Source organism: Somniosus microcephalus, chromosome 19, assembly GCF_052327205.1.
Source record: "Somniosus microcephalus isolate GS21.2 chromosome 19, FLI_Smic_1.0, whole genome shotgun sequence".
Lineage (NCBI taxonomy): Eukaryota > Metazoa > Chordata > Chondrichthyes > Squaliformes > Somniosidae > Somniosus > Somniosus microcephalus.
The window spans coordinates 45,491,140-45,503,353 of NC_141005.1; the positions used below are offsets into that span (position 1 = coordinate 45,491,140).

General features: G+C 43.1%; 1 protein-coding gene across 6 annotated transcripts in view; it reads right to left on the reverse strand.

Annotated features, from left to right (window-relative positions):
* nf2a (NF2, moesin-ezrin-radixin like (MERLIN) tumor suppressor a) overlaps positions 1 to 12,214 on the reverse strand; it is a 173,244-nt gene that overhangs the window by 73,549 nt on the left and 87,481 nt on the right. For all 6 annotated transcript variants that reach the window (XM_085961733.1, XM_085961732.1, XM_085961730.1 and 3 more), the window contains 2 exons: positions 2,001 to 2,069; positions 1,313 to 1,395 (listed from right to left, as the gene is read on the reverse strand). In XM_085961733.1, coding sequence (XP_085817859.1) covers positions 1,313 to 1,395; positions 2,001 to 2,069 — 152 coding nt within the window. The remainder of the gene's footprint in view (positions 1 to 1,312; positions 1,396 to 2,000; positions 2,070 to 12,214) is intronic.

Below are 12,214 nucleotides of genomic sequence, written 5' to 3' on the forward strand. Positions count from 1 at the left end.
TGGGGTTCTCCGAGGTCGGGAAGCCTTCACCTGTGAAGGTAAAATGGCACTAATCCTTTTTTCTGCCTGTTAACTACCTGTTAACAGGCAGTTAAAAGGATTAAATGCCTTTCCCGCCTCCAGGAGATGGGACCCGAAGCTGCACATCTTCCCGCCTCCTGGCAAAAGGGCACAGAGGCGGGATGAGGGTGGGTTTGCCATCCGCCCCCACTTTCTCCGATTTTACCGGCTGTCCCGCCTACATGCCCACCTCCTCGGGGCTTGGAAAATCCAGCCCAATAACTACTTCCAACACTAACTCACAAACATGCAGAGCAGTGGAACAACAAATGCTTTAGAAAATAAATGAAAAAGAAAGTGGAATAAAGACAGAAAATGCTGGAAACATTCAGTAGGCCAGGCAGCATCTGTGGAGAGAGAAACAGAGTTAACGTTTCAGGTTGCTGACCTTTCAAGAAGTGAAAGAAAGTGAAGTAGATCTGGAAAAAAATGAAATAGAAAACAATAAAAAAAACAGAAAATAAAAGTTTTGTAAAGTGCAAATCACTAAAATTACTGCATACGTGTTACTCACAGAATGCCAAAATGGACTAATAGAAAATTCGATGTACATAATCTATGCATTGCTTCTGTACATAAGGTAGAAAAGGGATCATAACTTATTCACCTGGAAAGGGATTGATCCAAGGTTGCATCATTGCAACCAAGTTTGAAAAATAAATGTATATATGTTTCAAATGTAATTATACCCACAAAAGACTGCTTGATCGATATAATTTTGTAATTTTTAATTATATCAGACCACATTATCAAATAATTAAGTACACAAATGTAATCATGTAATGAATACATTATAACCAAGATTGAACTCACTCGCAAGTTGTAGAAGCACTTCTTTCATTTTTTTTTAGTGGATTGGCAACTCGTATTGTGGGGCTACTTTCAGTACTTAATGCACTGATCTAAAGCTGGCAATTCCTTTGCAAGTGATAATCCTTATGTAGAGGATAGCGCAGTGTCAACTCCTACACAAGTAAATTATTAAATAGGCCTGCTATAAAAGAGATGCTGGCAGTTTAGAGTAAGACAAATTGTGCTCATTATGGAAGACTCACCATTCATTTATCTATCATCTTAAATGCAAAGAAACAGCATTGGATTCCTGTATAAAGAATACATGTCTTCTGTACAAGTGGCATGCAATTCCTGTATCTTCCAAGGTCAAATGTACTGTAATAGTATTCAAGTGTACACTAGCAGAATTTATACTCAATAGGTTAACAGGACTATTATTAAAAACTCAATCTAATACCTTGCTCGGCCCCTATGCTCTGCATACCAGGCTGTTATTCTCTCCTCCCACATCTCAGGGGTCATCTGGTACAAGTTTATAACCTGTAAAATCAAGTAAGTATACAGATTGTTTACATATATCATTAAAAAACTAAACACACAAAACAAGTAATTCAGTTTTATGAAATGTCAGTTGAAGTTGATAAAGAAAAACAATATTAGTCTTTATTTGTTTACTGTATTTGCTAATAACTCTTCATTGTTCAAATCTCTCATTCACATAAAGTAAGACTATCAAGCATTTTGTTTATTTTTTATTATCACCTAAACTTATGAAAATAATTTTGTCAGCATAAGTGAAACATCTAGGCCAAGTACTGCACAGCAGTACTCATTGTGATTAACTGAAGAAATTGGAAAAGGTTATGATATCATTTACAGCCAATGCTGAGACCCTACACCATACATGTTAAATGAATCTTTACCAAAAAAAGTTATAAAGTTATCTATGGTTCTTTACAGATAATAAAGTGTAATTGGAAACCGCATCTCCTCAAGGGTAAGTCTTTTTTAAAAGACTATTACAGTTTGTTAAAAAGGTTAAGTTCTTAATTTATTAGAACTAGTGATACTCTATTTCATTATCCACAAGGCTTGTTTTAAAAGAACAAACTTGATTCTTTCTCTGATGTACTTGTTCTGCTTACCCTCTTTGGCAATAACTCCTCTTGTGCTAGGAAACCAGGTTTGTGTATTTTTGGATCATAATCTCCATACTGTAATAAAAACAAGTTGAAGTCTAAAATACAATGGATACAATCCTTACATACTGCATATTTTTTCCTAGTTTCATATTGCTAAGAATGAGACATTTCTTCCTAGATGCCTAATTATACACGGGTATATTTTCTGCTTCTCTTTTAATGATTTTTTAAAACAATCTATATACTTATTTGATCTTACAGATTATAAACTTGTACCAGATGACTCCTGAGATGTGGGAGGAGAGAATAACAGCCTGGTTCAGTACAAAATATTCCTATGAGGGCCAGGAAATCGGGTGGGTATCCTGACTCTCCTCTGCAACCAGCACTTGATCCTCCTTACCTGCACATTGTGCCAGGACCTCCAGATATGGACAATGACATAATGGCAGGTGTGGGAACTATGGCTCTGGTTCCTGATGATCTCCCTGGGATCCCTTCTTTCATCTGATTTGGGCATTTGGGATGCTTTAAAAACAGCCTTGTCTTGACGTAAGGCATAGGTAGTGAGCTTGAGGAGGTGTTACCTCCTCTAATTCACATACTGCATCCTCTGGGATGTGTATAGTCGTGTTGGTGCTTGCAAACATTAGTGAGAGGGATGCAGGATACTGAGAGATGCTGGCTTGTTCTGCACCACTAATAGTGCTGGTAGGCTGCTCTTTCCAGATACAATGACAGGAAGATACCAAATGTTAGAATGCTAACTCCCAATACACATCTTCAAACAGAGTTTGTATTGCAGTATATTGTGTGTGCATGTCTGTATGTCAGTGAATGAAAAGGTGGACAAGAAATAACAACAGTAAGATGGTACTAGCCCTGATCTAGGGGGAAGCCTCTGGCACCAGCTTCCCTTATTCCCTTGATGATCTTAAAGGCAAGGATATTCAGGGTGGCCTTCTCCAGAGGAGTCTGGGGATTCAGAATTGACACATCCTTATCTGAATTCTAGAAGTTTTGTTCCTATATAATACTCAATGGCCCAGAATTTGCTGTAGCAGGGCATCTCACAGCGTGCCCCATTCGTTGGACTTTTTCCCTCACCCTCCAGCTCAAAAATGTTTTGCCCTGTAAGTTTCTGGAAGTGTGGGCTGATAACAGGGGTATTGGGGCATCTAGGACCTTGGTGAATGATGGGACCTAACCAATTATATTTGAGGATTGAGAAAAACAGAGGAACGACGGAGAAGGAAAAAAGATGAATTAGTGTCAAATTAAATACAGAAAAAGAAATAAAGAGAGGGAAAGAAAGATTGGTTTAAGAGAGGGGGGGAAGAGACAGAAATGAAAAGCAAGAAAATAAATTTAAATATTAATTTTTTTTTTTTAAATCTAACAATTTAGTACTTGTAGGAATGAAACTCCAGTTTAAATTGTTCCCTTTCTGGGTCAGAGAGGTGGGCCGGAATTTTGACAGCGCTCAGAGGGCGTGTTCAGAGGCAGCTCCGCTGTCAAAATCTAAAAGTTTGACAGCGGGTCGGGATCCTGCTCTGAACCCGCCTCCATGTCAGTTTCCCAAATGCGGGGTCTGCCTGCGCTTTGCAGACCCAGCACTAAGCGGCAGGTCAGCCAATTGAGATAGCTAAGAGGATATTTAAAGGTAGTTGAACAGCATTTTACCTCTTTCTAGCCATTTTTCCAACTTTTCCATGAGGTTCCCATCGCTCGGAGATCACGTCAGGTAAGTGTGTCGGGTTCTCTTTGACTCTCCATTGCTGCGAATAGGTGACAGCTGCAAAAGTGGTATAAAAGCTACCATTTCACAGCTGTTCACTTTGCAATGTCAGAAGCTTGAGCCTTCAGGATTTGGAAGACACTTTTGAGCTGTATCGAGTTTGGAAGTGTTTGGAGTAAACTCTCTATTCACTGTCACCTTCTTGGAGCAACCTATCTCACCATTGACAGATCGCTTCTGTCATCTCAACTTCAGCTGCTATCTATTCCAGCAGCATCGATGCCCTTCAAAATATCTCAACTTGGTCCTCAGAATCCCATCACGATCAGCCCCAACACCAACATCACCAGGCACACCAGCAGCACCAACAACAATACCAACCTTCTCCGCAATCATCTGATGCTGCACAGGACAGAGAGCATCAGCATCCGACCACATTGCTGCCTGGGACGCCAGTGATGGCCTCACCATGGCCAAATTTACTTCACTTGACGCTGTACACCCTGGCTGTCATATGCTGCGCTAGGTTGGCACCACCCCACACCAGCACCATAAAGCATTCCTACAATGTCCAAGCCATTCCTTTCACACTCATCACCATTGCGGGGGGAGGTACTCTTATGTCTCACCATTCACTGCAACTCACTAAGCCACTTCCAAAGGTGCACACAAATCTGTCCAAGAACGCAAAGTGTTGAAAATACAGATCTCAATGTTTGACACCACATTACCAGAAATTTCACATGAACATTGGCTAAACCACCCAAGTCCTACCCTTGTGTGTTGTTAATTGGTATGCTTGCAGTAGGATGAGGGCGAGTGTGAGGGGTGGCTAGTGAGCTGGTGAAGTGATAATGTAGATAGAGAGGGATGGGTGGAGGTGCAAGGTAAGTTGGTGTGAGTAAAGATGTGCAGGAGTAGGGTAGGGAAGGCAGAGTGATGGGGATGTGATGAGTGGCACAGCAGGTTGAGGTTGAGTGTGGCTTGGTAGTAATGTTTCGTGATCTATTGAGATCATTGAAAGGTTTGCGCCACTGCAGCCTGGTCCTCCTGATGACATCCCTGCTTGTGTCCTCCTGTGCAATGTGCAACCAGGCTGTGTTGGTCTCCTGGGGAGGTGTCTTCTGCCATTGGAAGGGAAGAGAACCTCCCTGCGTGCTGTGACTCCCTCCATAAGCATATGGAGGGAGCCGTGGGAGAGCCTGGGTGCAGCCGTGCACCTTTGTGCAGTGCTTGTCTGTGTTTGCAGCACCTCAATGCTGTAGAACACTGACAGCACAAATGTAAAAATCAGTTTGGACATGGCCCCTTTAAGGAAACCGGCTGATGATACGTCATCAAATGACGTCATTAGACCCGTTTCCTTTTAATTGGCCAGGAACCTTGCTGGGCGGTCTTAACAAGCCCCATCAATGTAAAACACTTGAGTGTGGGCTGGAGCAGGCAGCGGGCTGGGACCGTGACACCGACTCCAGCCGCACCGAACCCGCCTCGGTCGGCAAAATTGAGGGCATTATAGGAGCATAAATCTTTTAATTAAAAAAGGTACTTATGTTTAGTAGTAGCCTAGTTTTCTGCGGCGAGTTTAATTGGTGATTAATGTGCAAATGCAGCAATTTCATGAAACTTACGAGGAGGTTGAGGGCGAGCTGCTGTTTTCGTGAGGCTAACAGCAAATTGTCCAGCAACTTGTGGTGATTCGCAATTCAGGGAGTATCTTTTCATTGCCACAAGCTGCTGGGCGATTTACGAGTGCCATTAAACTCTCCGTTATACTGGAAACAAAATCTGGGCCATTATTTTTCCTGATGGTTACCTTGAAACAGTTCAAGCTTTACATTGTTTTGAAGTTGTTTTACAGAACAAAAAAAAGTGATCTTTGAAGTATTCTATACTTTTAACAATAGTTTCTCTAGGTTTTCATTGTTGTCACTCAGGCCTTTACCATAGGAAACAAGAAAATGAGTAAATATTTGGAAAATAAAAATTTTAAAGGGTATTGGGAAAGGGCTACTGAATAGGTGCTCTGATGCCTTCGCTGCACTGTTAATGGTTCACATTTCCAGCAATTTTGTGAACAAAAATTTAAAAACCTAAACGTGCACAAGCAAGTCTAACTAATGGGGCTCGCCATGAGATGCCGCGCTCCAGCAAAATCTGGCCCAATAACTAGAATTCATTATTTCAAATAATTCCATTCAAGTTTCTTCATGCCCTAGATGTTCAGTAAACCTGAAGTGAGAAAAAAATCACCTTATTGTTTCTGGTACCTCAAAATATAATATATGTATATACTAATAAAAGGCACAAATAGGAAACACCATATTAACAATAAATTACCTAAGAACCTAAGAAATTAATTTGGATATAAAAAGTGATCAGAGCCAATAATAAGAGAACAATAAGTATGCTGTATAGTGAAGAGGAGACTTTGTGTGCTGTAAAATATCAAAGGGTTAAATCTGTCCAAAGTATATTACATTACATGTTGCTGCTTCTGTAGAAAAATGCTCAGCAAGATTTCTAACCTTAGCCTTTTGTGGAGCTATTTATTAAAACAACAGTCCCATCTAAAATGTAATTTCTCTACCTAGGTACTGGTTGACATATATTTGGATCCTGCAACCTGAAATGATAAGGTCAATAAGAATTGCTGTCTATGTTACACTGATCACTACTAACATGATGTAGTACCCAACAGCATTTTTACATTACCTGTGTAATGAAGCAAAGTGTAGGAGGGGGAAGGCATATTGCTCATGTATAATTGTCATGCTGTTACTGACAATATAAGGTACGCTAATTATACATAACTTAGATATCATCTTTTGTAATTACCCGTACTCCTATAATTTTCTTTTTGTATAACAACGTTTTGCTGGAGGCAACTTCATTGAAGATAGCGGTTTCACAATCTTAATTCTGCTGGTGTTGGGACGTAGAAAGACTTGAGAAATTGTATCAATATACAAGTCATGCACCAGCAACCCTGGTTCACCAAGTCATGCTTAATTGTACATGAGAATTTATCTATAAAAGAGACAAAATTTCAGGTAATGACATTCTCTTGAGAGGTAAATTCTACAGGCACAAGTAGTCATTTAATCTCTCCTGCCTTCCACCCTATCACAGACCTTCCCTTTTGTTTTTCTCTCCTCTCCCCTTTCTCTGCCTCTGTACTTGCTTAAAACCTGCTCCATCTCTAAAGTCTTCCAGTTCTGATGAAAGGTCATTGACCTGAAACATTAACTTTGTTTCCCTCTTCAAGGTGCTGCCTGACCTGCTGAGTATTTCCAGCATTTTGTGTTTTTATTTCAGATTTACAGCATCCACAGTATTTTGCTTTTGTATTAGTGTGCAAATCTTTTCTATTCATACAGAATACTGAAGTACAGTTGCAGCACCTCTTGTGTTCTCAGTATAATCATGGAGATCTGGCCTTAGCAAATCTTGGGATGGTACTCAAGTCATAATCTTGTCAAGGACTGAAGGTGGAGCACAATTCTCCAATGCTGAAGAGGTTAGAGAGTATAGTACTGTAGTGATTATGTTTCTGGATTAGTAAGCCAGAGTTCAAATCCCACCACGGCAGTTTGAGAATTTGAATTCAGTTTTTTTTAAATCTGGAAAATAAAAGCCGGTATCTGTAAAAGTGACCATGAAGCTGTCGGATTGTCGCAAAAACACTACTGATTCACTAATGTCCTTTAGGGAAGGATACCTGCCGCCCTTACCCATCTGGCTTATATGTGACTCCAGTCACACACAAACGTTGTTGACTGTTAACTGCCCTCTGAAGTGGCCTAGTAAGCCACTCGGTTCAGTTGCATCAGAGCAACTAGGGATGGCCAATCAATGCTGACCTTGCCAGTAACCCCCACAAGAACAAATAAAAAGAAAACATGGAACATGGTGCAGAGGATCACGGCTTGCATGTCGTCGTGAAGCAGGTGGAGGATGGGAACAAACTTTTGAGAGCAGCCGGCTTTGAGGAGGACACTCCATAAACCCTCACGGTTGACGGTGTCGAAGGCCTTTGTGAGGTCAAAGAAGGCCATGTAGAGTGGTTGGTGCTGTTCCCTGCATTTCTCTTGTAGTTGACGCGCGGTGAAGATCATGTCCATTGTGCCCCTTAATGGGCAGAATCCGCATTGTGACTCTGGGAGGAGCTCTTCAGCCGTTGAAACGGAGCGCAACTTCGGTATTTGGCACACGCGCTTGAAGTTGTGGTCTGTCAAGCTCTGAAACTAGCTGCGCTGTGCCCCCACTCTCCGCACCTCGCTCAGAGCCAGCAATCAGTGAAATCTCGTAAATCATTCCGCAGTAATTTCGCTGTTAAATTCCCCACTAAAAGTTAGACCCAAAAGGATTAGGTGTAACTGGGGTTTTTAACAGTGTATTGACTGCTAAACAAAGGTTAAGGGCCTGGAAAACTAATTTTAATTTAGTGCAGTGAAATTTGTTCATTTTAATAAAAATGTAAATGTTTAAGAAACTTTATTTTAGATTTGCCTTTTCCACATGCGAGAGCCCCAATCTTTCTGTGCCCTTGCTACCCTCAGTGCTTCTTCCAAGTGGTGTTCAACATGGAGGAGTACTGATTCATCAGCTGAGGGCGGGCAGTAGGTGGTATTCAGCAGGAGCTTTCCTTGCCCATGTTTGATCTGATGCCATGAGACTTCATGGGATCCGGAGTCAATGTTGCAGACTCCCAGGGCCACTCCCTCCAGACTGTATACCACTGTGCCGCCACCTCTGGTGGGTCTGTCCTGCTGGTGGGACAGGACATACCCAGGGATGGTGATGGAGCAGTCTGGAACATTGGCTGAAAGGTATGATTCTGTCAGGTTGTTGCGTGACTGGTCTGTGGGACAGCTCTCCCAATTTTGGCACAAGTCCCCAAATGTTAGTGAGGAGGACTTTGCAAGGACGGCTGGGCTGGGTGTGCCTTTGTCGTGTCCAAATCCAGTGCCTAGGTCGATGCCGGGTGGTCCGTCTTTTATTCTTATTATTGTTTTGCGTAGCAGTTTAATACAACTGAGTGGGTTGCTCGTTCGTTTCAGAGGGCAGTTAAGAGTCAATCTAGGACAACAATGAGACAGTTCTGTTGTTTTAGCTTTGCAGAGGTTTCTTTAATTCAGTAACTAGAGTGGATGCCGAGAAGCTGTTTCCCCTGGCTGGAGAGTCCCCAATTTGCACAGGGACCCGACTCCTAGTGGCGGGAAGAGGATTATAGCCACTTAACTGCCTGTTAACAGGCAGTTAAGAGGCTTTTTCCAATTTTTCGACGTTGGCGAACCCCACCAGGGTAAGTGAGGCGTGCTGTGGGTCTGCTGTTATGTTGGTGTTTATATGACTACTGCAGAAGTGGTGTGAAGGATGCAATGGGACACTGGTTAGTATCAGAGGTAAGGAAATGCTGTGAAAGTAATTTTTAATGTGTTTAGATGTTTCTGCAGATGACAAGCTGTGAAGTGTTTGTGTAGCCTCAGCTCATCGGGAGAAGTGACAGATGGCTTCTGCAATCTCAGCTGCAGCTGCCATCTGTTTTATCCTAAGCAGAGAGTAATTGGAGAGCCTGGGTGCAAGGGCTCACCTTTGGACAGTGCTGGTCAGTGTTTGACAGCACCTCAATGCTGTCAAACACTGTCAAATCATCTGGCAAACAAGTGTGGTTCATATGCCTTTAAGAAAACCGGCAGATGAAGCGTCATCAGCTGACGTCCTCTGACACCAGCTTTCCCTTAATTGGTCAGCAAGCCCGCAGGGCGGGCTTAACAAGGCCAATCGGGGCAAAATAGCGTCTGTTCATCAGACCTCGCTAGGGGCGGGACTGAAACCTGAAAACCAGCAGTCCCGCCTCGAACTCGGCCTGGAAGGTAAGATTCCGCCCTAAGGGAATCAAGGGATATCGGGATAAGGCGGGAAAGTGGAATTGGAAGATCAGCTATGATCTTATCGGATGGCAGAGCAAGATCGAGGGGCCATATGGCCAACTCCTGCGCATATTTCTTATGTTTTTAGCTATTCACAAGGGGGGAAAAATTCGGTGGTGCCCCGCGCCATAAATTCAGTAGTAGCGCCCCAAGCAGGAGGCGGGGCACTAATGGAAGCGCTCCCCCTCCTTCCTGGGGCACTACCACTGAATATCGCGGCACTACGTGCAACAATGCCGCAGTATTGCAGGCCTCCCTCCCCTGATTAAAGGGGAGGGGCCCTGCTGAGCGATCGCGCCAGCACCCCGACTGAAAAAGAGGGAAGCGGGCAGGTGCTGGCAGGCGGCCAGAAAAAAAAGCCACCCAACACCTGCCCCTTTAAATACGGACTCCGTGGCTGCACAAACGCCATCCTGACCCTGTCGGACATATCGTCCGGTGCTAGGCCAGGGAGCGCAGCCAAGCTTGCGGCCAGGGTGCTGCACTCGGTGATGACATCATCGCCGTAGGCGCAAAGCCGTGGAGCGCTACCAGCTATCGCCCGTCGCTAACCTTTCGCGGGAGACATTAGCGCCACCGCGCCTGGGCGTTAGGGGTTTGGCGCTAACAGAAGGCACAAAGCAACGCAATTTTTCCCCCAAGTTTATAAAAATAACTAGTCAGAATCTACACAAGCTTAGCTCAATACAAATTGGAACATAGGAACAGGAGTCGGCCATTCAGCCCCTCGAGCTTGCTCCTCCATGCAATTAGATCATGGTTGATGTGTACCTTAACCCAACTTAGCCGCCTGTGCTCCATATCCCTCGAGACCGTTACCTAACAAAAATCTATCAATCTCAGTCTTGAAAGTTTCAATTGACCCAGCATTCACATCATTTTGGTGGACTGAGTTCTAGATTTCTACTATCCTTGGAGTGAAGAAATGCTTCCTGCAAGGTCTGGCTCTAATTTTAAGATTATACCCTCTTGTTCTGGATTCCCCCACCAGAGGAAATAGATTCCCTTTATCTACACTATCAAATCCTTTTATCATTTTAACCTTGGATCCAAAGTGGATGACCTCACACTTCCCCACAGAGAACTCCATTTGTCACAGTTTTGCCCATTCTCTTAATCTGTCTATGACCCTTTCAATGTTCCCTCTAATTTTTTTTCCGTGCACAGCCCCTTTAAATTTGCTGCACGGTATCTTCTCCAGCGTCAACAGCTGGTGAGCAGCCTGCGCGTTGCCTCCCGATCGATGCAGGGCCGTGCACCCATGCAGCTCAGGGGGAACATTGGTCCATTTGTAACTTCCTGCTCCCATCTACACTACCTACTGTGCCTCCCAATTGAGTGCCATCTGAAAACTTGGATATACAACTCTCTACTCCTTCATCCAAGTCATGGATAAATATGATGAAAAGCTGAGGCCTGGGGAACACACTTGTCGCATCCAGCCATTCAAAATACGTAACCTTTATCCCTTTCTGTCACCAACCTTCCAACCAATTTCGAACCCATGTCAAAAGGTTGCCTCCAATTACTTCTGCTTTCATTTTTGCTAATAATCTCGTCAAATGCCTTCTGGAATTCCATATAGATAATATCCATAGACACTCCCTTATCCACCGGGTCACTGACCTCATCAAAACATTCAACTAGATTAATCATGCATGACTTACAAATCCATGATGACTCTCTGTAATCAGCTCAAATTTGTCTAAGTGCTCAGTCACTCTGCTGTAATGACAGCATGTTTGGCCATGTGCATTCGAGCCAGTTATTTTCAAATGTGGTCAACAGTTAAGCAAATCCAGGAATTCCTGAATACACGGGTAGACTTAAGGAGTTGGATCTGTTTGAATTAAAGTCAGTTTGGAACTTACAAGAGATACAATTCAAACTAGCGCAGCTTCCCAGAGTGATAAGAAATACAAGGATAAAAAATACTGTGTAATTAAAAGTTATTTACAAAAGAATAGCTTAGCATTTAGATTGAAATGATTTATTGTTTTCTTTTAGGAGGAACTAGATAGAAGGGTTTTTACTGTAAATAATATATTGTTATTTCTTTATTCATCTTTTGTTAAATAAAAAAAAGAGGTCTGATGTTGTGATGCACTAACACTGATAGAAGACAGGAAAGAGATCCTATGGAGGCACAGGATAATTCCAATTGTTAAAATAATTAACAGAAAGGTTCTTCTGTTTGTTATCCTGGGCATGTTACTGAAAACTTATCTATATATAATCTCTAGTGAAAATAATCTTAAAAGCATAGGAAACTAGGGGGGATAAATTCAGTTGGCTAGCGCCTCACGTTAGCGTCGGGGGGGGGGGGGCACTAACTGAGCGCTGAGGGGTTAGCGACCAGGCGCAGTGAATGCAGCGACGCCCGCAAACTTCAGTGCCAGTTTAGCGCTATCATTCTTAGCGCCTGGGCCTCTAGTGCCTTGCAGATTGTGTTGTCATAAAGTGCGCAGCGCCCCGTTATCGCCCCAGATGTGAAATTGCCTCCCGCCCCCTGCTGTATCGCCGGGCGTGAACAACGGCAGGAA